The 27866-nt window shown below is 49.1% G+C and overlaps 2 protein-coding genes across 3 annotated transcripts in view; both read left to right on the plus strand.

Annotated features, from left to right (window-relative positions):
- Window positions 1-27866, plus strand: part of PDPR (pyruvate dehydrogenase phosphatase regulatory subunit) — a 473013-nt gene that overhangs the window by 70458 nt on the left and 374689 nt on the right. The gene's annotated exons all lie outside the window — the stretch shown is intronic.
- CLEC18B (C-type lectin domain family 18 member B) lies at window positions 1149-27493 on the plus strand. Its single transcript, XM_063141478.1, has 15 exons — window positions 1149-1281; window positions 2203-2294; window positions 2874-2937; window positions 3948-4109; window positions 7421-7530; window positions 8719-8862; window positions 11718-11815; window positions 13628-13749; window positions 16333-16440; window positions 19242-19334; window positions 21126-21232; window positions 22610-22739; window positions 24560-24656; window positions 26311-26402; window positions 27340-27493. Exons 1-15 carry the CDS (start codon window positions 1149-1151, stop codon window positions 27378-27380), a joined length of 1593 nt encoding a protein of 530 aa, XP_062997548.1. The 3' UTR covers window positions 27381-27493.

Consider the following 27866-nt stretch of genomic DNA (forward strand, 5'->3'; position numbering starts at 1 on the left):
CATTTAACAGCATATGTTGAGAACTGTCTTTGGCCTGGCTGAGAGCTTAAAAAATTCTTTAAAATGTTAGCTGTTTTATTGTTTTTAAATTTTGTATATTGATTTTTAATGTCCAGTCTTTTAATCTTTGTAAAATGCCCAGAGAGCTTTGGCCATGGGGCGGATAATAATAATAATAATAATAATAATAATAATAATAATAATAATAATAATAATATGCTCACTGGTCAGTCTTTTTCACCGTGATGAGCTGTCCTGAATTTCTATTGACATTTCTATTGTAAATTAGCCCCAAACGAGGAACTGCATTACCCCCAAAAGGACAACAGAGACCATGCCAATTGCTGTGCCCGTTCTCCTCTCTTTTGGGATGTGTGAACGGCTGGCCTCTTTGTACCTCACCCGCGACAGTCTCCTCCATCTTATCACGTCTCGGACTTATCAGGGCTCCATCTTCCTCCGGCTCTTCTCCCCGGAGGTGCCCCCCCCTCTCTGCCGTTTGTTTCACTCACAGCGAGGGGAAGCCGGCTTCCTTTGGGATGCTTCACTTCCAGCCTGAGATCCCGTCCTCTGGAGCCCCTGGACTGAGCCCATCCAGTGAGTCACATTCCCGATAGTTGCCTTGACACCCCAAGCCTAAGCAGTGGTTGACGTGGGAGGGGAGGCAGGCTGATGGGGGCCCACGTTGGTCCAAGCGTAGGGCCTGTCCCAGTCGCAGAGAGCGATGCAGCCCGACTTCCATTCCTTCCCTTGGCTGCACCTTTGGAAAGTTTCCTGGCCCAATCAGCCCAACCCAGCCCAGCGTGGTTCAAGGGGAATAAGACTTCGTGGCTTGTGTTTGGGGAAGGAGGGCTGCAGGGAACCAGTCTTGGTGTCTCTTTCATTCTCTCCCTCTGAATGGCTGGCAGCTTCCCAGACGGCCCCATTGTTACTCCCCCGCCTTGCTTTTGTCTACACTGTCCAGCAGGGCTTGACTGAAGTTGTGAATCGCACTGAAATTACGAGAGAGAGAGAGAGAGAGAGAGAGAGAGAGAGAGAGAGAGAAGGAGAGGTCTTGCTTCCAGAGACTCACAGGCACCCCAGGGCCAGGTCTTCCTCCCGGTTGGTCGTGTCTTTCTCGTGTGCGTCGTGGGCATTCAAATCCCTGCATGAAGGGCCATCGGGTGCTGGTCGTGGGTCAGCTCCTGACTCTTGCCTGCAGCTTCCTGGGATCCATCCTCGAGGACAGCACAGTCGCCCGGGGTCCTGAGAGGCAGCCTCTTGTGACTCCAGGACCCAGAGGTAGGTCAGAGGTTCCACCGTTGGCAGCAGTACCGTGGAGGCTCGTGGCTCTGATGTCTGTGGGGCCAGGAATCTGCAACTGGTTCCAGTCAGAACTTTTTGCACCTTGGTAACTTCTTTAGAGTTCTGACTGAAACCCGGAGCAGATTCATCATCCCAGTGACATTGAAGCCACCAACCTCCACAGGGTCTACAAACCATATATCGCACAGGTCTTGCCTTGGCGGGGCCTTCCAGAAGGGCTAGGCCAACATTCCCAGCCAGCTGAAGCAGCAAAGAGGACTTGGTTGAGGCCACAAAAGTGCTTTTTTTCTCCCATCCTGCCCTGCTCTCCTCTCCTGCCTAGTTCTGAGTACGGATTCCACCTGTGTATTATTGGCTAAGGAGATCCTGGAAACTTCTTGCTCCCACCTGTGGTTGGCCAGTTGTTTGATGGAGGAGTGTTGGTTGGTGGCTACAGAAGCCCTGTCCTCCTTTCCATGGATGGTTATTTGGGGAACTCCAGAGGGCTGGATTGGAACCCAAGGCAGGCTGGCTTTGAACTTTGGGCCTGAGGTTTTGCACCTCTGCTTTAAGTAAAGTTTGTTCTTTGCACTCTGTGGCCTCCTGGGGTGCCATTTTGCAAAGACTGCAGCAGCGTTTGAGGCTGTGTTGAGTCCAGTGTGTGTAAATGACAAGGGCGTGACAGAATATACAAGATGAAATAGTTGCCATTACAAGGGCTCAGAGAGGGGCGCCTCTGGGGTTGCAACCTGTTGGTCTTGGTGCCCCTGAATGTGATTTCTGTAGTAAGTGACTGCTTTGGTTGCCCTTGTATGGGATGATGGGTCCGGCCAACTCTGCTTTCTAAATGGGTGTGTGTGTGTGCAGAAGGTGGCGATATTTCCCCCTTTACTGATGGTGTTTGGTTCCCTTGCCAAGCTCTGGGACAGAAGGAGAGCTTCCTGCTGCTTTCCTTGCACAACAAGCTGAGGAGTAAGGTCCAGCCCCCAGCAGCCAACATGCGCAGGATGGTGAGTGTTACTACAGGGAGCAGTGTTGCAGTTAGCTAGTTCATGGTTGTTGTTTTTTTGTTTACCACGTTTTTTGTTTTGTTTTTTGTTTTTTTTGTTTTTTTATTTGTTTATAGATCTCTATAGCCTACAATGTGGTTTCCTATGATTGCCCCTTTTGCTCCTCCCCTTCCTTCCCCTTCCCTCTCCCTCTCTCTCTGATCTCCACCATTAGTGAGAGCTTGTGTAATGGAACACAAAACAGACTGATCAAACTGCTTTTTGAAACTCTACACTGTACCTGCATTGTATATGCAAGAATACCTGTGAGTAAAGCTGTTTTCTTTTCCCCCATTGAAGAAACGTGTGGCCTCTGCCTTTATCGTGCTATGATAGCCTGTGTGCATGTGGGACTGGTAAACGCTCATTCTGTTTTGCCTTTTTTTTTTATCTGTTGATTGCCTTTTGAAGAGGAAGCATCATTACTAAATAATCCTTTCACTGCAATGGCATGATTTTTACACTCCTTGATTTATTCCTCTGTCCCATCCTAGCCCAAATCCCTGTGCTGCTGATCACCTTGTTCCTTCACCTCCGTAGGACTGGAGCGACCAACTTGCTGACCTCGCCCAGGAGCGAGCAGCTAGCTGCCTTCTTCTTCGTGGTCTCTGTGCATCACACTTAATGGGGCTCTGCGCCTGCGCGGAGCCTCGATCGGACTTTTAATAGCTGAGAAAACTTTTGGGCGGGAACTCCTCCCACCGTCAGGGCGTATATATATATGGTGTTCCCGCCCACTCCCTCAGTTCCTCTTCGACCGCCGCCGCTTTCGCTTCGTCGGGACTAGAGTTACTTCTTACTCACTTCTGCTGAGATCTTCTTCGTTTCGTTCTTCTCTCTCTCTCCGTGTTCTTCTTCATCTTCTGGAGATAATAAGGAAAACAAGAACAAAATCAGAAGGGTAACGTTATCCATAGCGTTCCCCGAGCGCATGGCCTCGAAGGCCCCGTTTACAAAGTGCAGCCAGTGTGGTAGTAAATTGCCACCATCCGATGGACACAACCTTTGCCTTCTGTGTCTCGGAGAAACCCACATTGTAGAGTCCTGCAAACACTGCATGTCCTTTTCCAGACAAGCAAGGAAAAACAGGGCAGACAGACTGAAATCTCTTTTGTGGCAAAAGGCCCTTAAATCGGTCGACGCTGGGCGTCAACCCAATATGGCGTCCATCGACGAAAATACCGCGTCTACCTCAAGAAACCCGCCTATCAGTCTCCCTAACTCTGGGAACTCTACGGCGCAAAATGCGGCTAAAAAACTTGCTAAGAAGGCAAAGAGGCCTAAAGCACCTGCCGAAACCCGGCCGAAGAAAAGAAAGGAAAAGAATAATAATTCTACTCCTCCTAAGATGCCACCACTGTCGCCTCCCATTATGGGTTCCCCAATCCGAGTACTGATACGGTCTCCATTACCTCCTCTGGTGATCGAGCCTATCTCAACAGCATCGGAAGGGGAGATTGTGGAATTACCTTCTCGCAATCGAGAGCCGACCCCAGCTACTCGAACCCGAGAATCATCTCCGGACCGACCAGTTCCATCGAATCAAGCAGCCTTTAATGCTTCTCCTCGGAACCGGCGTACTCCACCTCGTTCACCCTCACAATCCCGCTCCAGGGATAGGGAACGACAGGCCTCCCATCGCTCGGAACATGATCTATATCGTGCTCGCTCCAGATCACCGCATAGGGACTGGGATCGTTTTTATGAGCATTACCCTCCACCATCACACCATGTGTATGATTATTGGAGGGGGTACCCACCCCATCCGAGCCCAAGGTACCAGGACTCGTACTATGAGCCCTCATCGCGTGCGCCCAGACAGAGGCCCCCTACGCCTCCCCCACCGGTACCACCAAGAGGGGTATCATTGACCGCCGCACGGATAGCGCGGAGATCCCCTCTACGGGACCGCCCACTTCCACCTCCACCGAACCGGCAACAACTACCACTGCGAAGTGCCAGGCAGGCCTCTCCTATATCGGAGGATGACTACCAATCCGATTCATCCTCAACTCGATCACCTGTTCCATCCATGCCATCCCCGGCCGACACGGTACCGACAAAAGGCAGAGTGTCCCCATCGGAGGAGCTTGGATTTTTCTCGGACCAAGTACTTCGGATGGCTCAAAGTCTTGGAGTTGATGCCCAGCAACAAACTGAACAGGTCAAGGACCCTGTGTATGATGCAATCTACACAGCATCAGCGGTACCAGTATCCGTCCCACTTCTTCCGGCTCTCCTCCAGACTATACAACAAACTTGGGATACCCCAGCAACCATTACTTCGGCATCGAGACGCCTCGAATCCATGTACAGAGTGCAAGAAAAGGATGCTGCTTTTCTTTTCTCACATCCGCGCCCAAATTCCATAATAGTGGAATCGGCACAAGGGAGAACTCACAGACAACATAGTGCACCAACCGATAAGGAAGGCCGAAAACTCGATGCCCTCGGAAGGAAGTTATATTCCACTTCCGCCCTGGGCCTTCGAGTCTCTAATTATGGAGCGATGATGTCCAGATACCAGCTTTTTCTTTGGGACAAAATCGGATCGCTTTGCGATTACCTCCCTGAAGACCAACGAGAACTGGCTAGAGTTTTTCAATCGGAGGCGATGAAACTCTCCCGTCACCAAATAAATACCGCTCGCCATCAGACAGACTGTCACGCAAAGTCTATGGTTGGAGCCATCGCATTACGCAGACATGCGTGGTTGCGTTCAGCAGGTCTCACTCCAGAGACCAGAACCAGAATCGAAGAGCTCCCCTTTGACGGGGAAGGCCTTTTTAATTCTAAAACAGATGACCAACTAGACTCTGTACAGAAGGCACGAACCACAGCGAAAAAGATGGGAATTGGCCAACCACCTGCACAGCCAACCACTAGACCGGGCAAGTGGTTCAGACAGCAAAATCCCTACTATAATAGACAGTTCACGGATCGCACTCCACGGTACCAACCTCAACAACAACGTAAACAGTACCAAGCTCCCAAGCTGCGCCCAACCCGAGGCCGCACTGATCCACCACAGCGACGTCATCTTTGACGCCCATTCCGTTGCGCCCATTATATTTGGCAACAGGTTAGCCCAGTTTCGTCACACTTGGGGCTCCATCACTACAGACACATGGGTATTAGACATTATCTCAAACGGATACCGCCTAAAATTCAACACCCTGCCACCACTCGGAATTGTAAAAATTACCCCTTCGACACAGGTCCTCCGCTTGGAAACATCCACTCTCCTACAAAAAGGAGCCATACAACAAGTGACCACCAACCCCTTTTCGGGGGGTTTCTTCTCCCGATATTTCACCGTCCCCAAAAACGACGGGGGACTCCGCCCCATCTTGGACCTCCGCCCCCTAAACAAGTTCATTTCGACCGAAAAATTCAGAATGAACTCACTGGGAACAATCCTACCCCTGCTACGTCAAGGGGTATGGTTCGCATCTATCGATCTCCAGGACGCATATTTTCACATTCAAATACACCCCAACCACCAAAAATACCTCCGTTTTGCAATCGGGTCACAGGTCTTCCAATTCCAAGTCCTTCCATTCGGCCTCTCCTCTGCCCCCAGAGTCTTCACAAAGTGCATGGCTCCCGTGTGTGCATTCCTTCGGACTCAGGGCCTCGAAATTTACCCATATCTGGACGATTGGTTGATCGTATCGACCAAAAAGGACAAACTCCAATCCGATCTCGAATACACTCTCCGTCTCCTAAACGACCTCGGCCTCTGTGTCAATTCCGAGAAATCCAACCTACAACCTTGCCAAACTATACAGTTCATCGGAGCGCAACTAAACTCCCAGAAAGGAAGGGCCTATCTTCCCAGAGACAGAGCCACCAAACTCCTATCTCTCGCTTCCACAGTGTTTTACAGCAGACGCACTACTGCTCACACCATTCAGAGACTACTAGGTCATATGGCCGCAACCGTAGCCGTGGTGGAATGGGCACGTCTCAAAATGAGACCCACACAACTCTGGCTACAAGAAGTCTTCGATTTCGAGTCCGACGGCCTTCGGATCCACCTAACCATCCCAGATACCGTAGCCCAATCCCTACTCTGGTGGATGGACATGTCAAATCTAATTCGTGGAATTCCATTCCTGACTCCCCCTCACACGAAGACCATCACAACAGACGCTTCTCTTACCGGATGGGGAGCACACTGCGGCCCCCTACAAGCCCAGGGTCACTGGTCTTCAATAGAGGCACAGTTCCATATCAACAGGCTAGAACTCCTGGCCGTTTGGAAAGCAATGATCGCATTCGAGCCAATAATAACGAACCAGTATATACAAATTCTAACAGACAACACATCCGTGTTATGGCACCTGAACAAACAAGGTGGCACCCATTCGCCACCTCTCGTCAGCCTCACCATCGACATACTGACATGGACTATGTCCAGAAACATACGGCTCAACGCAGTCCATATCGCGGGTGTCTCCAACACTCTAGCGGACTCCCTAAGCCGTACACCAAAAACATCCCACGAATGGGAACTAGCAACCGAAGTTCGCCAGTCTATATTTCTGGAGTGGGGACAACCTACCATAGACCTTTTTGCTTCCCCACAGAATGTGGCATGCAACAAGTTTTGCTCCAGAATGTGGCACCGTGCATCCCTAGGGGACGCGTTCTCACTCCACTGGTTCGGGACATTATTTTACATCTTCCCGCCCTTTCCCCTTCTCACGAGGGTCATAGCAAAAATAGCCAAGGACAACACAGATGCCATTGTCATCGCGCCGTGGTGGCCACGCCAGACCTGGTTCCACACACTCCTCCGTCTAGCGCAACGGAACTATATCAACCTCCCGTTGCGACACGACCTCTTATCTCACACTCAGAACAGAGTTCACCACCCAGACCTCAAAACCCTGAGACTCACAGCATGGAGGATACACCAAGAACCTCGATACCTACTCGAGTTCAAAGAATCCTAGACGCATCAAAAAGACCCGCGACAAGACGCTCATATGCCGCTAAATGGAAAACTTTCCAATGTTTCGCATCCGATAACGCACTGGATCCTCTCCAGTGCCCAATAACGGATATACTTCAATTTCTAGCTAACCTCTTCGACTCCGGCCTTAAGCCATCATCGATCAAGGTATACCTAGCAGCCATATCAAACACCCGCTCCGCTGTCGAGGGCTACACACTGTTTCGCCACCCGTTGGTGCGATCCTTCTTAAGAGGTCTGAATAACCTCGCACCTCCACTCAGAGATCAAGCACCAGCATGGGACCTACCACTGGTTCTGAAAATGCTTACTACTCGCCCATTCGAACCCATGGCATCCTGCACTCTCCAACATTTATCTTGGAAAGTCGCATTTTTAGTGGCCATAACCTCAGCCAGAAGGGTTAGCGAACTTTCAGCCCTAAGGATTGACCCTCCTTACCTGACATTCCACAAAGAATCGGTGTCCTTGCGCCCGGACGCTTCCTTCCTTCCGAAAGTCGCATCGGATTTCCACGTGAATGAAGCCATCTCCCTTCCAATCTTCTTCCCGAATCCGTCTTCTGACCTAGAAAAACAATTACATTCATTAGACGTTCGCAGAGCCTTGGCGTTCTACAAGAATAGAACCCAGCCTTTCAGAGCCTCGCAAAAACTGTTCATCTGCTATGGCGAACCTAAAAAAGGCACACCTGTTTCTAAACAACGTCTCGCTGCCTGGATTCGACAAACAATCCGATTGACATACGAAATTGCAAAAAGGGACCTTCCACCTATAGTGAGGGCCCATTCTACACGAGGCATGGCAACCTCTACCGCTTTCGCCAGAGGAATTCCCCTTAGCGACCTCTGTAAAGCAGCGACTTGGTCTTCGCATTCCACATTCATCAGACACTATAAGATGGATGTACAAGCAAGATCTACTGCTCGCTTTGGAAAAGCTGTACTCTCATCAATCCTACAGTGAGACACCGACCCTCCGCCGGTAAGTCAGCTTGCTAATCGCCCCATTAAGTGTGATGCACAGAGACCACGAAGAAGAAATTCAGGTTGCTTACCTGTAACTGTAGTTCTTCGAGTGGTCATCTGTGCATTCACACTACCCTCCCACCGTCCCCACTTCGGTGTCTATACACTCCATACCGATGTTGGTTTCTCCCGAATCCAGAGATCGTCGTCGGTCTCGAGGAACTGAGGGAGTGGGCGGGAACACCATATATATATACGCCCTGACGGTGGGAGGAGTTCCCGCCCAAAAGTTTTCTCAGCTATTAAAAGTCCGATCGAGGCTCCGCGCAGGCGCAGAGCCCCATTAAGTGTGAATGCACAGATGACCACTCGAAGAACTACAGTTACAGGTAAGCAACCTGAATTTCTCTATAGCCTGGCAGCCCACCATGCCTAGTATGTGGGCTGGAACACCCACTTGGTGCCTGAGGAGGAAGCTCCCTTTGCCGATGTGATCAAAAAATGGTTTGGTGAGGGACGAAGCTATGATTACGGTACAGCCCAGTGCTTGGTCAACACAACTTGCAGCCACTACACCCAGGTAATTCTTAGGTCAGAGAGGGAGGCATGGACTGTGTAGATTAGGGGTGCAGAACCCTGGCTTACAGGCAGTGGAGGCTGGTGGCTCTGATGTCAGAGGGGCAATGGATCCACTCTGCATTTCAGTCAGAACCCTAAAAGAGCTTGTGGCATTACACCCCACATGTCAGTTCCCTAATGTATATCTAGGATTTGTAAGTCTATTGTGTTTAGAATGTTGACTTGAGTGGGTGGAGACTGAATATCTTAGGAGGGGGGGAGGAGGATATATAAGGGAATGACTGAGGTGATAAAGTGGTTTTTTTAAAAAAAAGTACTTTGATTCGAGGGAGAATTAGAAGATCAGGGTAAAGAGAGTTGTCTTTTGAGTGTAGTGTGCAGATAGTCAGTTGGTGTATATTAAACAATCCTGATAATAAAGAAAGTTCAAGAGTGAAGGTGTGAGAGAAAGGAAAGCGTGTATGAGAAGAGAGAAAGGATTGGACGAGAGGTTTTAACAAGGGTCTGAAAAGTTTTATTATGAAGCAAAGTTTGTGAACATTGAAATACATTTTTATTCAGTTTGTTTTACTACCACAAAAATCCCATGTGTCTCCTTGGCATTTATCATTTGCAGTTATATGCATATAACTCCCGTTCTGACATTAATTCACCATCAGCACATATAATTCACAGCGCATTATTTTATTCCTGAAATTATTCCTGTTTAACCCCTTCTTTCTCCACATAGTTTGTAGAAAGGTGGCGTTTGTCCCTCACCTCAGGCTCCTCAAGTGGTGGCGCTTAGCTTGAGCAGGGAGTGTCTGCGGACAGGCCTGTTGTAAAGAGCCTGTGTCGTGGCACAGAGCTCTCCAAGGTGCAGAAGCTATCGAAATGGATAGAGCTGTGAAGCACCTTGGATCACTCCTTTAGATTTCTGACTGGTTCTGACTGAAACCCAGAGCGGATTCCCTTCCCCACTGATGTCAGAGCCACCAGCCTCCACTGTCTATGGGCCTAATCCAGTCCGCAGTATCCCCAAGCGGGCCCACAGGACTTCCTAGGGTCTCTTCAGGGGGCAGGACTTGGCTTCCAAGCCTCGCCTTGGAGAAATTTTCTCCCTCCCCCCCCCATCCCCCAAGAGGGATGGGAGAAAACAACAGGGATGTAGGTGCTGGTAAACTCAGCTGGCATTGAGCTCTAGATCAGCCTTCCTCAACCTGGGGCGCTCCAGATGTGTTGGACTGCATCTCCCAGAATGCCCCAGCCAGCTGGCTGGGGCATTCTTGGAGTTGTAGTCCAACACATCTGGAGCGCCCCAGGTTGAGGAAAGCTGATCTAGATCCTTGTATTTGAACAAAACATGTATGTAATTATTTAATTTTATTTAAAGCACTTTTAATCCCACTCTTCAACCAAGAAGGCTTCCTGGAGGCAGGTTAGGGTACAATCAATAAAATCAAGTCAGTCCCTGACCATAAGGTTGCAATCTAAGATGATGATGATGATGATGATGATTTACAATATTTATATACCGCTCAATTATCTAACACAGATTCCAGAGCAGTGAACATAGGTATAAACAACAAAAGAAAGAAGATTAAAAAAGCAAATTAAAATTGTTCATTTTAAAAAGAAAGGAGCAGGGCAGAGATTTTAAAATGCAATAGCAGATTTAAAACAGAAGAGCTAAAAACTGGAATGCTAAAAATACCTGGGAAAATATAAAGGTCTTCACCTCCTGGCACTGGAAAGAGCACAACACAGGTGCCCGGTGAACCTCTCTAGGTAGCTCATTCCATAACTTGGGTGCCACAGCAGAAAAGGCCCTTTTCCTGGTAGCCACTCACCCCACTTCTTTTGGCAGCCCCCCCCCCCGGAGGAGTAGGGCCCCTGAGGATGACCTTAGGGTCCAGGCAGGTACATATGGGAATCATAGAATCATAGAACCTTAGAATAGCAGAGTTGGAAGGGGCCTACAAGGCCATCGAGTCCAACCCCCTGCTCAATGCAGGGATCCGCCCTAAAGCATCCCTGACAGGTGGTTGTCCAGCTGCCTCTTGAAGGCCTCTAGTGTGGGAGAGCCCACAACCTCCCTAGGTAACTGATTCCATTGTCGTACTGCTTTAACAGTCAGGAAGTTTTTCCTGAAGTCCAGCTGGAATCTGGCTTCCTGTAACTTGAGCCCATTATTCCATGTCCTGTACTCTGGGAGGATCGAGAAGAGATCCTGGCCCTCCTCTGTGTGACAACCTTTCAAGTATTTGAAGAGTGCTATCATGTCTCCCCTCCATTTTCTCTTCTCTAGGCTAAACATGCCCAGTTCTTTCAGTCTCTCTTCATAGGGCTTTGTTTACAGACCCCTGATCATCCTGGTTGCCCTCCTCCGGACACGCTCCAGCTTGTCTGCATCCTTCTTGAATTGTGGAGCCCAGAACTGGACGCAATACTCTAGATGAGGCCTAACCAGGGCCGAATAGAGAGGAACCAGTACCTCACGTGATTTGGAAGCTGTACTTCTATTAATGCAGCCCCAAATAGCATTGGCCTTTCTTGCAACCATATCGCATTGTTGATGATCCTTCATGCAACTTGGCCTCAAACTGTTTAGGGCTTTGAATGTTCATGCCAGCACTTCAAATCAGGCCTGGAAAGGGCTGGCAAAATAGGATCTCGTTGACCCGTCAAACTGCCAAAGGCTGTGTGGCATCCTGGCAATAGAACGCTTGGGCGAGAGGAGGAGTTCCATTTTGAAGGGACTCCAGTATTGTTTCATCTTCCCTTCGAGTGGGAATTTGATGATGATCTGTTGGTAATGGAGGGACTGGGGCCAAGCACCAGGCGTGCTAAGGCCACGTGGGGCGGTTTCTCTTTCAGCTGGTGTGGGCCACCTCCAGTAAGCTGGGCTGCGGGAAACACACCTGCCCCTGGGGCCGGGAGAGGAGAGAGTTCTTTGTCTGCGCCTACTCCCCAGGGTAAGAGCACGCCACTGGACAAGAGCCACGATTGCAGGATCACTCACAGGACTGACCGATCCTGGAAGCACTCCCTAGCATGGTAAGGTTCTTTTCGAATGGTATATCCGCATGCCCAAAGGAAGGGCTCTTGCAGGTATTTTGATGACCGAATTAAACAGCACATCCCTGTTGTAGGCCGTTCGCTGCGATGAGGGCAAAAGGGACCATCCCATCCACACACGTCCACACTTGAAACTGAGTCCTGGGTTTCATGTGGCGCACAGTGAGTGCGAAAGAACTCTAAAGGAGCTCTCCATAGAGAGAGTTCTGGCTGAAACTGGGAGAGGATTCACCGCTCCCCTGACATCGGAGCCACCAGCCTCCACGGCTGTATTCTCACTGTTCTCTCTAAACCCAGATTTCAGCCGGCGTCTGCGGTTTTCCTGCATGCTGCCCCGCCTCCCAGATTAAGGATTCCCACTGCGGTGTGTGTGTGTCCGTGTCCTCCAGGGGGCAGCCTTTCAGGCCAATCCTTGCTCCCCTTTAAAGCAAAACAGTGCAAATGACAATCGCAGGCATTCTCCCCGTTTATCTCCTTTTATCTATTTATTTAATTAGGTAGTTCGGTAGTTTAATTAGTTTGATCTCGTCGACTGAATCCCTGCCTCCTGACAGGCGCACAAGATGGCAACGGGGCTGCCACTTCTCTTTATCCACACACCTGCCCCATTCACATATAAATAAATGATAAAATTCAAGTAATAATTTATTTCTTTATTTATTTCCATCAGAAAGAGCACATGGGTCAGGGGAGCGGAAATCTCCCATGAGTCAGACTGGGAGGAAGCCGCTGGGAGCCACAGAATGTGGGAAGGGAAGGTGGGTGGGGTGGTCTGGCTCCTCTCTCCTGCGCAGGCCTTTTGTGTCCAAAATTCGAACAGGGCAGGGGAACCTTTTTGGGCTTGAAGGCTGGATGGTCCCTCTACCCCACCCTCCACAGGACGGATGGCATCAGGGGACAAGCTAGGGAAAGCCCGCACAGAGTGAAGCCTGGCAAAGTGCTCCTCCATCATGTTCCTCCACGTGGAACATGCATGTACACAGCACCATGTACACTGATGGTGCTATATAAATAAATAAATAAATAATATGGGACAGGACCACTTTTCTCATCCGCTGCCTTCCCCATCTCACTCTTCTTTCGGAACAGGAGGGGCTCACCTGAAGGATGGATGGGCCAGCCTGGGAGGCCAAATATGGCTTGCGATGCAGAGGTTCCCCATTCCCGAATTAGACCCATCCCTACTTTATACATGAATGGGGGCAGAATCTAATTTCACAGAGGGGCGTGAATCTCACCTTCTTTTCGTTTCTTTTCTTTCAGTGCATTCCTTTTAATTAATTTAAATGTGCCTGTGCCATCTCCAGTCACTAGGTGGCAATCTTCCATAATCAGTGCATAGCTTGGCGGGGAGGAGAGACTAGCCCAAGGGGAAAAGTTTAGAACATCCTCTTCTCCCACTGTTGGGGCAGCCCCCTTCACAGGACAGACCCCTCCCTCAGAGGTATGGCTGCACTCATAAGGGCTACTCCAACCTGGGTCAATTCACTAGTCCTCAATAAAGAGGCCCCTTCCCTGGAAAATAAAGGTGCCAGAGACAAGGCAGGAGGGAAAGGCATGAGAGGAGACCGTGTGGCCAATAGCTGGCTAGACCAGACCAATTTATCCCATGGGTGGGCAATTTCTTTTGGCACACTGAGCAGCCTGGTGGTGTTGGTGGTGGGGTGCGTATGGACCCTGATCCTGAGGCTACGTCTGTTCTCCCACAGAGGGAACTGGGAGATAAATGGGAAGATGATTGTCCCATATAAGAAAGGGGCCTGGTGTTCGCTCTGCACCTCCGGGCATTCAGGATGTTTCAAATCATGGGACCATGGTGGGGGTCTCTGTGGTGAGTACAGCCCTCCTTAGCCTCCTTATTAGAGTATTCACAAGTGAATGTGTTCACAATTATTCACAGATGAATATTCACAAATCTTTCAGTACTGAATGAATGACATGAATATTCACAAATGTTTGAAATTTGCCAACACATTTTAATTCCCTTCCCTCTTCCCTACCCGTCGCGTTTTCCTTGCATGTCAGGTCTTTTTAGGTTGTAAGCCTGTGGCACGTTGTTTAATGGACTGGATGAAAGACACTCTGGTAGCTGTATTGCCTGAGGCGCAGGACAGAAAAAAATCTATAAATAAATATTTCTCCTGGGAGCTTAAAGCTGGCTAACAACAGACATTTATCCATTGAAAACATCCCTACAATTTCAAACAAAATTCATTTGTTTTGGATCTTAATGCAAATGTATCTAATTCTACATTTTCAGACTCACATGCCAACTGAAATTTATGCCCTTTCACCACCTAAGGGTGTAGAGGGGGGGGCGATCCTGGACTTACCTGCTTCTGGGATCATCCCTGTGTGTCTACATGGAAATGCAAAGAAGCCAAAGGCAAAGGTAGAACCAGGCAATCTTCAAAACGGAATATTTACAAAAGTTTATTTACAGCGCCAAGGTGCCGCCTACGCCTTTCGAACGCAAACTGCGCTCTTCCTCAGGGCTGTTATCTAAAAAATAAATAAAAAAGTCCTTTGAATCATAATATTTACAATTAGAGGCGTTTTACAAGGCGTTTTACAGTTTGCGTTCGAAACGCGTAGGCGGCGGCACCTTGGCGCTGTAAATAAACTTTTGTAAATATTCCGTTTTGAAGATTGCCTGGTTCTACCTTTGCCTTTGGCTTCTTTGCACTCCCCCACGGGGTTTTCCTTGCTTTTGCACTTGTTGTACATGGAAGTGAGACATCCTGGATGGGAGGAGGGACGTCGTGCCTGTCGCGTCTGCCTTTTTTTAAAATACACAAAACAGGAGCCGGAGCGCGCATGCGCTTCAGCACAAAGGAAAGGAAAGGAACCTTTCGTGCAAGCACTTGAGTCATTACTGACTCCTAGAGGGACGCCTGCTTTCGCTGACGTTTTCTTGGCAGACTGTGTAGCGGGGTGGTTTGCCATTGCCTTCCCCAGTCGTGGTTACCTTTCCCCCAGCTAGCTGGCTACTCATTTTACCGACCTCGGAAGGATGGAAGGCTGAGTTGACCTGAGCTTCCGCTGGGATCGAACTCAGGCCGTGGGGAGAGTTTTGGCTGCAGTAACTGCCGCTTACCACTCTGCACCACACGAGGTGCAAAAGTAAGTACAAAACCCCAAAAAGCCCTGATCTCACTCCCCACCCCCAATGGCCCTGGACTCCCCCTGCCCCTGCTCCTTCCCTCTGCTGACCCCTGCTACTCTCAGGGAGGAGGGAAGAAGCTGGGACGGGTGCCCATGCTGCCCGCGGTCCTCGGGATCGTCCCGGGACCACAGGTAAAACCAGGATAACTGAGGTCTCAGCTATCCCAGGGAAATGGAGGGATCATCCCTCCCTGCTCCCAGGATCCCCTGTGCATCATTTGGATGCGCAGGAATGATCCAGGGATGCGCCCTGGAAAAAAGGCCGGTGTAGAAAGCGCCTTAGTTAGCCTTCTCTGAATACACCATCATCAGATTTTTTGGAGAGCGGGAATAATTCTCGGTCCTTGCTGGTGGGCGATTAGCTAGAGCCGCAATTGCATATCAATTCCTTGCCAGCTGGGCCGGCTCCAGGTTCGGGGGGCCTTGGGTGAGATTCTCCCCTCCCTTCATTGTCATGGCTGCTGTTGCTCCTCTTCCTCTTCCTCATCGTTGCTAGGACCTGCTGGCAGAGACTGAAGGAGCCAAGAGGCCGCAGCATCTTCTGCTCCTCCTCCTCACCACCACCGTTGTCAGGACCAACGTGAGAGGCAGGCGAACAGGAGGAGCAACTCACAGGGGCTGTTGTCAGGGGGCACCTGCCAGGGTGTGGGCCCTCGGCCAGGCCCCAGCCGTACCTACTCTTGATGCTGGCCCTGCTTAAACTTGGCTTTCCTCAGTCTTGGAAAATGTAGAGGGTTTTTTCACACAGAACTACATTTCCCATAGTTTCCTTGAGATGGGGAAAAGATAAACTGGTTTAGGGCATCATCAGACGAGTGTTTTATAGCATGCTCGTTGCTGGGGACTCATGGATGTTTGCTGGCTCTTTTGATGATGCTGTCCACCTCCCGTGCACCTCCTGTTCCTTCTGCTCATTTTTCCATCACAAAAAAAGAGACCCGGAAAATCTGTAACAAAACTTGCCACCATTTCCTGCTGTGTGCAGGAGAAGCAGGACGATGAAAATGCCCACTGAATGGGCCACGTGGTCGTTGCTTGCTTCCTCTTTCTTCCCTGTGTGAAGAAAGAGGAAGCTGCTCATCTCTATTGTGGGATAGTAGCCGGAGGCAAAGCGACGGGAGAGAAACGCGATTCCTCCCCCCCCCCCCCCCCGGTCTCATGATTTGTGGTGTGGCTATACCCTTACACGACAGGGCTGGGTTTGTTTCTCTTTCGCAATGTTTTCCCATTCTCCTCTGCTTTTCATCAGAGGTGCCAAGAAACCCATGCCGCATGAGCTGCAGGAACGGTGGGAGCTTGGACATAAACTCCTGCCACTGTGACTGTCTCCCAGGATTCGCAGGCAGGTATTGCCAAGGTGAGTCAAATCCCACAGCATGCTTGTGCCCGGCCATCCTCTTACACATCTGTGCCATATCTGTGAAACCTCTGCACTTCTTGGGTTATTTATTTATTTATTTATTTATTTAAAGTATTTCCCACTCCTTAGCCAAAAGACTCCCAGGGGATGCAGTCAGTAAAACAAGGCACACCCTGCCCACAGGCTTACAATTTTATTATTTTATTTTTAAAAATACATTTCTAGACTGCCTTTCAGGGCAGAAACCTAGAAGTCATTGCAGTGATTTAAAAATAAATGACACACAAGGAAACAGGGATGGGGAGGGAAGAGGAAAAAATTAAGTAAGGATTTGTTTCAGTTCTTCCAGCTCCGGCCTTAGCTTCAGGGTTACCTAGGAGACAAAAGTAGCCAGACTCACAGGTTTGCTTACAAGGAGACTGATTTGTTGGTATATTTCAGCACATTCAATGCCTATCCCAATAAAGTGGACCAGACTGCGAAAGCTCCCTGCACAGAACACCCTTCAGCAAAATCTGGACCCCCGATCCCTGGGCACAGGAACAGTTATAGCATGACTGAACGTGGCAGAGCTGCCAAGTTAAGCTTAAGTGATTAATTGCATGTTGTTAATAACAAAGCAGCTCTTCTCATCATAAGAATCTATAGCATAAGTGTAGTTTGTTGTGATAAACAAGGCACTACTTGGCATTTCTTTGGCACACGTAAGGATCCTCTTCACTCAGGTGCACTTACTAATGGGCTGAAGTGGCTGGAATGTCAGCTCGTTAGAGCCTCCAAATATTTTACCAGGATACATAGATAAGACACTTGCTGTTCTCATGAGATCGCTGTACCTGTGCTTTTGACCCATCTTTCCCATAACACAAAGGAACGTTGCTGACTGGTACAGAAGGCAATCACGGTTTTGCTAGCTTAGAAGCAGAAGCAGCCATTCACCCAGAAGCCTTTGCAGGCCCCACTTTCCCTCTCATCTCCTTTACAGCCTCTAGAAGGGGTGGTGATAGGTGGTGGTGATACCTGAGGGAGGAGGCGCGTCACTGGGGAGGAGCCTTCACGAGGCTCTTGGAGCATCTTTAGTAAATGGCATTCAAAACATGAATGGGATCTCAGAAGTGTTCTGCGAAAAAGCATGATGCCTTTTCGCTTGTGCTGTGCTCATTGCAAGAAGTTAAGCCACAGAGAAACACAGTCCACAGGCTTCTCTGTTGTGTGAACTAGGAAGGCACCAGCTGAAAAAAAGCTGGAAAGAGAGTATGATTTTTTCAGTTCAGTTTGAAAGAGGGCTCCTTGTTTTATAGTGAGTTTACATCCCACATTCACCATATCGCACTGTTGGCTCATATTCAGCTTGTGATCTACAACAATTCCAAGATCTTTCTCGCTTGTAGTATTGCTGAGCCAAGTACCCCCCATCTTGTAACTGTGCATTTGGTTTCTATTTTCTAAATGTAGATCTTGGCATTTATCCCTATTAAATTTCATTCTGTTGTTTTCAGCTCAGCATTCCAGGCTATCAAGATCACTTTGATAATACATGCAGCCTTTAAAATGAAGAGTATAAAGTAATCCAAGGGAAAACAATGAATAAAACTCAAATTGAAATCACAAAGATAGAGCTACATGTATTTCTGGGGCAGGAGCAGGCAACTTGGTGCCCTCCAGATGTTTTGGATTACAACTCCCATAACCCTCACCACTTGCTATGCCCATTGGGGCTTATAGGTGTTGTAGTCTCAAACATGAAGGGTGCCAGGTTTCCCTCCTATTCTAGGAGTGAGGGCCATCGCTAAGAAGTCCTTTAAGATAGGGACAGATAAGAGTTCTATAAAAAGTACAAAGTGGTTCATCCTTCACCTCTTTTTTAAAAGAAAATGTTGTGCAAACCTTTCCAAAACGACTACAGAGGTTGGGAGTAGGTGCATTAGTTGTGGTATGGATGCTAGTTAGCCGATGGACACTGCTACAGTCATGGAAAACCTGTGCTAATTTTTCAGAGGGCATCTTGGGGAAAAGTGCTTGATTCCCCCAAATGCACTGGATTTCCCCCACCCAAACTAACTACACTGCTATAAAAACATTACATGATCTGCTGGCCTTTTGTAGGCTCTGCCAGGTTGTTTATGGCAGAGGTGCAGAACCTGAAGCCCTGGGGCCAAATCCGGCCTACTGGGTCCCCACCCCACCCCAAATTGACTCTCTGAGGTTCTCCTAATGATAATACCTGCTTTCCCCCCAACCATCAACCCTCTGGTGCTTTCCTGGCTTTTGTGCAGTCCCCCCACCCCTTCATTCAACCGGTGGAAATGCCTCTCTCCTAAGGCTTAGTTTTACTGGCAGGGGGTTGGACTAGATGGCCTTATAGACACCTTCCAACTCTACTCTTCTATGATTCTATGGCAGGAAGAGCTAAATATGCTGGTATTTTTGGCCTTTGGCCCCTCCCACCACTGGAATGCAGCCTCTGAGAGTTTCTCGAAAGTGGAATTCAGCCCTGGGATGGAAAGAGTTTCAGCATGGGTGGAATGCGTGCTTGGGCTGTTGGAGAGGAAAAGAATTCTTACCCTTGACGTTTGTTGCTTGGAAAGCACCTTTTGTGTATCCTCGTTTCTGGCAGCTGTTTTGGGGTGTGTCCAGTGCTATTTGGGGAGAGCCTGCTTTCCTCCTGTTAATTCCTGCTTCATGGCCTCTGGCTGGGCTGGGCTCTGCCCCACTGCGAGGTGGCCCCACTGCAGTGCAGTGCAGTGCAGTGCTTCTGCCACATCAGGCTGCAATCTAACCCCTGGACTGTTTTGCAGTGAAATGCAGCCTTCCATGTCTCCATGGGAAACGCAAAGAGGAGGAGTGCTCTTGCGTGTGCGGCGCTGGCTACGGGGGAGCGGAATGCGGAAGTGAGTCGTTGTCTTGGGGACCCTGCGGCCAACAGTTTGGGGGGTCCTGGATATGTCCTGGTGTGTCTCAGGAGATAAGGTTAACAAGGTTGCTCAGGTTCTCGAGGCCTTCCCAGGCGACATCCCACTGCATCTGGAGAGCACCAAGTTCAGGACGGCTGGTATAGGCAGTGGCTCACTCTTCAAGGCGTTCTGTGGCTCAGGCCCACAATGCCTGATGGAGCGCCTCTCCCGACATGAAGCTACGCATACGCTACGTTCAACTCCTAAGCTCAGAAGGCATCAACAAGGGAGAGGACCTTCTCAGTGGTAGCCTCCCATTATGGAATGATCTCCACGGCGAAGCCCTGCTGGCGTCATCATTGTTATCCTTTTGGTGCCCGGTCAAGACCGTTCTCTTTTCTAAGGCATTTGGCAGCATACGATATGAGTTTTTAATCAGGCCCTGGTTTTGTCTTATGGTTGATTGTTTAAAATTGTTTTAGATATATTATGTTGCCAGTATATGTTTTTATGTAGATGGTTTTACACTTCGTATTAGGGCTGTGCTCCGCTTCGGTTCGTAGAAGCGATACCAGAGTGGCCTGATTCGCCTCCGACAAAGGCGGAGATGAATCAGGTGGGGTGGGGGCTGTGGATCGAGGCGAAGCAGTTCACCTCGATCCGGAGCTCCGGATGCAGGTAAGTGGGGGGGAGGGGGACTCACCTGGCGCCGCTGCTGCTGCTGCAGTTCATGCCGCGACGGCGATGGAGCCAGGAAAGGGGGCAGGGGGGAGGGGGATTTACCTGTGTCCATTGCGGGCTTCAGTTGAGGCCCTGGCTTCAAGCCGGAAGAGGCCACGGCCTTCTCTTCCGGCTTCAAGCTGGGGCCTCAATTGAAGCCCCTGACAGAATGCGACGGACACAGGTAAGGGGGAGGGGGGCTTATTCAGCCCCCATTTTGTCCCCCCCTCCCCACTTACCTGCCTCTGTGGAGGCAAGTTAGGGGGGGGCAAAATCTTGATCCGCCTCTTCGGATCTCGCTCCGCAGAGCAGAGCGGGAGACGGGCAGATCAACCCAAAGCAGTTCGGGCCCGATTTGGAAGTTCCGGATTGGGCCACGAAGCGGTTCGGGGGGTCCGTGCACAGCCCTACTTCGTATAATGTATTTTTAATGCTGCAGCTATGGGACGGTTTAGGAATGTAGATGATAATAATAATAATAACAACAGCAGCAGCAGCAGCAGCAACAAGAAGAAGAATATATGTGCATTGGAACATCCTTTCTACTGAATCAGAACATGGGTCCATCTAACACAGAATTGCCAGCACTGACGGGCCGTGTCACTCCTTTCTAGCCCTACCTGGAGATGCCAGAGATTAAATCTGGGACCTTCTGGGTGCCAAGCAGGTGCTCTACCATTGAACTAAGGACCTCCCCTGTGAGGCAAGGGGCCCTGGGTTTTGGCAGCCCCTTGCAGCTGCTTCGTTTGGCTCTACAATTGGGCCAGCCCTGGCCAGTTCTTTGGCAGCCCCCCAAATAGTGTTAAAGGAGCAATCCATAAATAAATATACCACAATGGCACCTGATCTGTTGGGTGGCCTAAAGAAGGGATGTTCTGGGTTGCTGCTGTGAACAAGAGAACCTTCCTTCAAGGATGAGGCCTGAATAAAGAACTACTGTCTGTCATCCCTTGCCAGAAATAACTGATTGGGCCGGCAATCAGGTACTCCTTGTGAGGAGCTGTGGACGGCCACCTTGGGCAGGCGACACACCAAGGCTTCGGTTAATCTCCTGTTTCAATGTTCCAGCCAAGGTCCGGTTCCCCTACCATGTCTGTGACCTCCAGATAGACAATGACTGCTTTGTGGTTTCCTCAGAGGCCAAGACGTACTACAGAGCCAAAATGAAATGCCAGGTAAGCCTGTAAGGGAATCAGTTGCAGACTCCTTTAGGAGGAGAAGGGGTGTCGGATCCTGGCTCCTGCGGCTTCAAGCTCAAGGCAGCAACAGGAACCAACTTCCTTCATGGAGAAACATCTCCTTCATTCAGCTGCTCCCTGGAATTCAGGGATGGGTGACCTGCAGGCCACGTGCACCTACCCAGGGCTGGCTTTGCGCCTCTCTGCCCCCTCCAAATTTCTTTCTTTCTTTGTTTTATTTGTGGCACTCATATACCGTTAAATGTAATAAAATCCCTCAGTGGTTCACAATAAACATTAAAACCACGTCGAAAATACAATATTCAAAACACTTGCAACAAAAGCCACACAAGAAACAGTAAAACAGAGCGGCAGGAGTAATTTAATTACAACCCAGGGAAAGCCTGGGTAAATTGTGCATTTCTAGGAGGGGTTTAAAAGTTGTCAGACTTTCTGCCTCCCAAACTTAATGAGGGAGGGTTTCCCAAAGGATGGGTGCCACCACTGAGAAGGCCTGCTGCTTAGGGTGACCATATGGAAAGGAGGACAAGACTTTTGGATCTTTCTTTAACAGTTGTGTTGAAAAGGGAATTTCAGCAGGTGTCATTTGTATGCATGCAGCATCTGGTGAAATTCCCTCTTCATCACAGCAGTTAAAGCTGCAGGAGCCCTGCTCTCTTTTGTATCTAGTCAGGCTAGGCAGGGCTCCTGCAGCTTTAACTGTTGTGATGAAGAGGGAATTTCACCAGGTGCTGCATGCATATCAATGATGCCTGCTGAAATTCCCTTTTCAACACAACTGTTAAAGAAATCGAAGTCCTGTCCTCCTTTCCATATGGCCACCCTACTGCTGTTGGAGTATTGCATTCCATTAATTTCAGCAATTTCCTACTGCTTTGGTAGTGGTACCAACAATTGCAGGAAACAAGCCATGCAAGGAGGGTGCACCTTGTTTATAAACAGGACTGTGCTCTCTGAACCCCTCTGGGAGCACAATCCTGCTTGCTTCCTTGTGGCAAATCCAGCATGGGGTGTGGCCTCCAGGGTGCTCTAGGGGGACAATGGCACCCCGACCCGCCAGAGGTTGCCCACCCCTGCAGTGAGGTTTTTAAATGGATTTACCTGATTCACACCTCACAGAACTGAATGCGAAACCCCAGTACAATGTACGGTCAGAAATCCATACATTTCCAGGCTGACGAAGCATTCCTCAGAAGAAGGAAAAAATGTGTTCAAAAAGATGCGCGGATATGAAAAATGCCCGGAATACACTGCAGACATTTCTAAAAACATGCCCAGAGGTGAAGGTTTCTTGCTGCTCTGTTTGTTTGCCCACCGGTGCTCACTGGCTTCCCTGTGGTTTGCTGATGGCAGGAGAAGGGTGCCAGGCTAGCCCACATCAAGACCCAGAAAGTCCTAGATATCCTGGCTTTTTATCTGAGTTGGAGGGAGACCATCAACGAGGTGATGGACGTGGATTTCCAGACCTGGAATTTCTGGATTGGTAAATATGAAGTGATGCCATTTGGCATTTAGGGATTTGGTGTAGTAAAGTGTCAGGTGGTAGTTGGTTTGGCTAGAGGGTCAGTCCGTGTGTCTTAGTTCTTCCAGTCCCACCGCCTCCTCGAGTGGGGAAATTGCTCCTGGGGGTGGTCCCAGGAGGGCCGTTGGCATCCTCTAACTTCTCCTGAGCCTTCCAACCATTTGGACCAGTAACAGGATCCTCTCCTTGCGAGGTCTCTTCTGGTTCCAGGGTTCTTCTTCCTGGAAGGTGCTGGATATAGCTGCAGAATTGTTGCTCCTGTGGCACAAAACAGGCTCACCCATTCTCTCCCACACTGGGAACCTCCCATGGGCACCATGATGGAGACCTCTGAATTATACATTTGAAGTCTCCAACATGGTGCCCATGGTGCGTCACCTCTCTTGGTGCCAAGCAAGCTCCCGGCCCTCCCTGATTTTTATTTTTTTGCAATAATTTTTAAAAAATATTTATTTATTTATTTATTACATTTCTGTACTGCCCAGTAGCCAAAGCTTCTGCTGCTCTTATTCTCATTCTTATTTTACTGGGAAGGTAGAATGCTGCAAAGTGGGTGGAGTGCTCCCTCCAGCACCATCTTTATTTGAGTTCAAAAGTGTTGGTTTGGGTTTTGGAGCTCAGATCCAGCCTCTGCCTTGGACTTAGGTTCTTGGGCCAGTGACATTTCGTCTAGTCCCACCTGTTTGCCTTTCAGGAAATGGGTGTTTTGTGACCATCTATGTCCACCATTTTATAAATGGGCATCCCCCAGGGCAGCCATTTTGTGAGGGCACCCACAATACTCTTCCCAAATTAGAAATAGGTCCACCAACTAGAGATGCTGGAAAAATTCGAGATGGACTAAAATGAGGTTGGATTTCTAAGGATCAGACCTGCGGAATCTACTGTGAACCCAGGCTGCGCAGTGTCTGTGGATGTCCAGATGTTTATTTTTATTTTTATTTTACTTCCCCCAAATTTACACAAATTCATGTGTAGGAAGATACACAAGTTTCTGCTGAGACATATGCCATGCTGGGAAAAATACGCGAGGAGAATTCGAATGGAATGGAGGACAATACACGAAACGTTACGTACTATCACAAATTATGTAAATTGTTACGAACTTCCTTACAGAATTATTTGCGTACTTTCCCGCATAATGGGGAAAAGCATCGAAACCATCTGTACATGCACACCGGAAGGAATGGCACGGCGCAATCCGCAAAACACAGGCCAGGTGGATTTCATACAACCCGTACATCTGTACCACCAACCCCACGTGGTTGGGGCCCCGTGAATATGATTCCATCCGTCTCCTGGCTTCCTCCTGGATACTCTTGCCTTCCTGGAGGCTTCCTAGCTCATCTTGTAAGGAAACATAGCTAAGCTTCCAAGCACCAGTTTTGCTTTGTTTGAGTTTCCTCAAACAAAGCAAAACACTTGACAAGATCGTTCTTCCTCTCTGCAAGCGAATTGAACTGTCTATGCGGGTCCACATAGTCCAGCCAGCCGCCTCCTTTGCCAAGCAGATACTTCCAGGGAGCCCACCGTTAAGGCCGGAGGACAAGTTTGCATCTATGCATAAACTATGCAAATTATACATGAACCTTTGTCCTCTTTTTGGTCGCCTAATCATGCTACTGGTGCTGGATTGAGCCTAGTAGAAGTGAGGGGCTAACCCTAAGAATGTGTTCTTCTGCTTCCTAAAACCCAACTGGAAAGGTGCTGTGATGGCAGGAACCCTGCTCAGTGGAGAGCAAAGAGCAGGGCTCCTCCAATGTGTTGCTTTCCCTTTTTAGGTCTGACCTACAAGACATCTTTGGACTCCTTTCGGTGGGATGATAGCAATCCTCCTTCCTTCTCCAGCTTTGCCTTTGGGCAGCCAAATAACAAGGGGTGAGTTCTCTGCTGGGTGTGATATAACCAGCATCTTGCATGCTTCTGCCACCCTTGAAGCCAGGGCTGTGTAGACATTGAGCTAGAAATAACTTAAAATACTGTCCCCCAGGGAATCCAAATTCTGTAGAATCATAGAATAGCACAGTTGGAAGGGGCCTACAAGGCCATCGAGTCCAACCCCCTGCTCAATGCAGGAATCCACCCTAAAGCATCCCCGACAGATGCTTGTCCAGCTGCCTCTTGAAGGCCTCTAGTGTGGGAGAGCCCACAACCTCCCTAGGCAACTGATTCCATTGTCGCACTGCTCTAACAGTCAGGAAGCTTTTCCTGATGTCCAGCCGGAATCTGACTTCCTTTAACTTGAGCCCGTTATTCCGTGTCCTGCACTCTGGGAGGATCGAGAAGAGATCCTGGCCCTCCTCTGTGTGACAACATTTTAAGTGTTTGAAGAGTGCTATCATGTCTCCCCTCAATCTTCTCTTCTCCAGGCTAAACAGGCCCAGTTCTTTCAGTCTCTCTTCATAGGGCTTTGTTTCCAGTACCTCACGTGATTTGGAAGCTATACTTCTATTAATGCAGCCCCAAATAGCATTTGCCTTTCTTGCAGCCATATCGCACTGTTGGCTCATATTCAGCTTCCAATCTTCAACAATTCCAAGATCCTTCTTGTTTGTAGTATTGCTGAGCCAAGTATCCCCCATCTTGTAACTGTGCCTTTGGTTTCTATTTCCTAAATGTAGAACTTGGCATTTATCCCTATTAAATTTCACCCTTGTTGTTTTCAAAAAGACAGTACCAAGAAAAGCTTTTACTCTGCAGTCTGTACAAATGTTTATATCTCTTGTTTTGCATAATTGATTTGCAACATTTGCTATCTGATAAAATTTATTCCTGCTTTACTAGTCATGGGTTGAGGCAAGGAGACACAGAGGCCAGAGAAGCCCCCCAGCCATGGGGAACCTGATTCATCCTCCCTCTGGCTTCAGAGATTTCAGGAGGCCACTAGGGCTGTGCACCCACCCCCTGATCCGCCTCAGAGGTCGCTCCAGAGCCCCCGAAGCTGCCTCGGAGTTTGCCCAACACGCCTCAGCACCAAAGGCGGCAGCAGCAGGTAAGCCCCCCTCCCTCCTTCCTACCTGGTGCCTCTGCCGTACACCTACTTCTGGACTTATATGTCCAGCGACAGCGGAAGCCACCGGATGCAAGGATGGTGGCGGTGGCAGACAGCAGCGGCAGGTAACCCTCATACCTGCTGCCTCCACCTCTCCCCTCCATGCCCCCCTTTTTAAGGCGGCCTGGGGGGGGAGCGTTCTTGGCTGCCATTGCAACATCTGCGTTGGAGCCATGGCCCCCACGGGTGCTCTAACGATGAAGAAACCCTGGTTTAGTCATTGTTAAAGGTGTTAATGGGTTGCATTAACTGGTTTTAATTTAAAAGCTAAACGATTCAGTGTGACTGTCAGTCACACGCACGCACCGTCATTGTCAGTACAGAGCTGTGTTCGTTATGCCTGAGCTCACTTGGAAGTCACTTTCTCTGTGCATTTTACACATTCCAGAGCTGAGCGGTGACGTTCCGGAAGAGTTTTAGCCCTGTTTTGGGGCTGTGTGTGGAAATGCTTTGTTTGTCTTCCTGCTGTTCTGACCTCAGGTTCAGCAACTGTGTGGAGCTGCAGGCAACAGCTTCCTTCAACTGGAATGATCAGCGTTGCAAGACCCACAACCGGTACATCTGTCAGTTTGGTGAGTTTGGCGGGAGGGGCTGTCGCTCGCTGGCATTGCCCCTGCATTGTCCTCAGAAAACCCCAGGTTCGGTCCATGGGTAGTGAATCTTCTCCGGGTTTCAGTCAGAACTCTAAATGAGCTATCCAAGGTACCAAAGCCACTGCGGGGAAAGGGTTCAATTCTGACTGAAAGGTGGAGCAGATTCACTGCCCCACTGACATTGGAGCCACCAGACTCCACTGGTTCAATCCCTGACTTAGATGGATCCTTGGTCTGATCCACCAGGACTCTTCTAATGTTCTTACGTTCTTAATTTGTAGATGGGGCCTTTGTCTTGCTTTTGTCTGAGTAGGCTTAAAATGGTAGTAAACCCACTTGGCGATACCCACTCTTCTTTTGGCTTCTCCACTTTGCAGTTTGGCCTTGGGCTGAAAACAGTTCTCCACCCCTGCTGTATTTGGTGTTATCCTCTGCCATTTCTATTCCAACATCACCTTCCATTTATTTATTTATTTATTACATTTCTATACTGCCCAATAGCCGGAGCTCTCTGGGCGGTTCACAAAAATTAAAACCATTCAAAGTATAAAACAACAGTATAAAACCATAATATAAAATACAATATAAAAGCTCAACCAGATAAAAACAGCAGCAATGCAAAATTACAAATTTAAAACACCATGTTAAAATGTATTTATAGATTGTTAAAATGTTGGGAGAATAAAAAGGTCTTCACCTGGCGTCTAAAAGCATATAATGTAGGTGCCAAGCGAACCTCCTTAGGGAGCTCATTCCACAGCCGGGGTGCCACAGCAGAGAAGGCCCTGCTCCTCCTGGTAGCCACCTGCCTCACTTCCTTTGGCAGGGGCTCACGGAGAAGGACCCCTGAGGATGACCTTAGGGTCTGGGCAGGTACATATGGTACCATGTCTCCCCTTGCATGTCTCCCCTGCAGCTCAAGATCGCATTGCCCTGTGGCAACTGGAGGAGCCTTGACTTGAGAAAGCAACTGACCACCTGCCCTTTCAGAAGAGGGTGGTGCAGCCCACTTGCCTACTGCCAACTGCCTGCTGAGGCCTCTTGGAGTTCCCAGAAGAATCCAGCTTTTGCTGCTCTGTATCACGGGGTTGGGGATTGGGGGGTGGGGGGAGGAGGAGCCTGGATCTCAGTCTGTGTAGGAAGGTAGCTCTGTCTGAGCAGGGAGGTGGCCATTCCTGGTACCCCATGACTGTAACATACCCCAAGGGGGAAGGATGCATAATATCTGGGCACAGAGGTGCAATCTCTGCGGGACCAGACCAAGGGACCATCTAGTTAAGCAGTTTTTAATGGTCACCAGCCAGGTTGCAGAGCAAGACATGTATTTTATATTTGCAGTTGTTCCCCGCCTCGATCAAAATGGAGAGGAGGGTAATAAATAAATTTTATTATAATTATTATTAATTATTATTATTGTCCCCATGATCTGTTAATTAGAGGTAC

This window comes from Elgaria multicarinata, chromosome 14 (assembly GCF_023053635.1).
Source record: "Elgaria multicarinata webbii isolate HBS135686 ecotype San Diego chromosome 14, rElgMul1.1.pri, whole genome shotgun sequence".
Taxonomy (NCBI): Eukaryota; Metazoa; Chordata; class Lepidosauria; order Squamata; family Anguidae; genus Elgaria; species Elgaria multicarinata.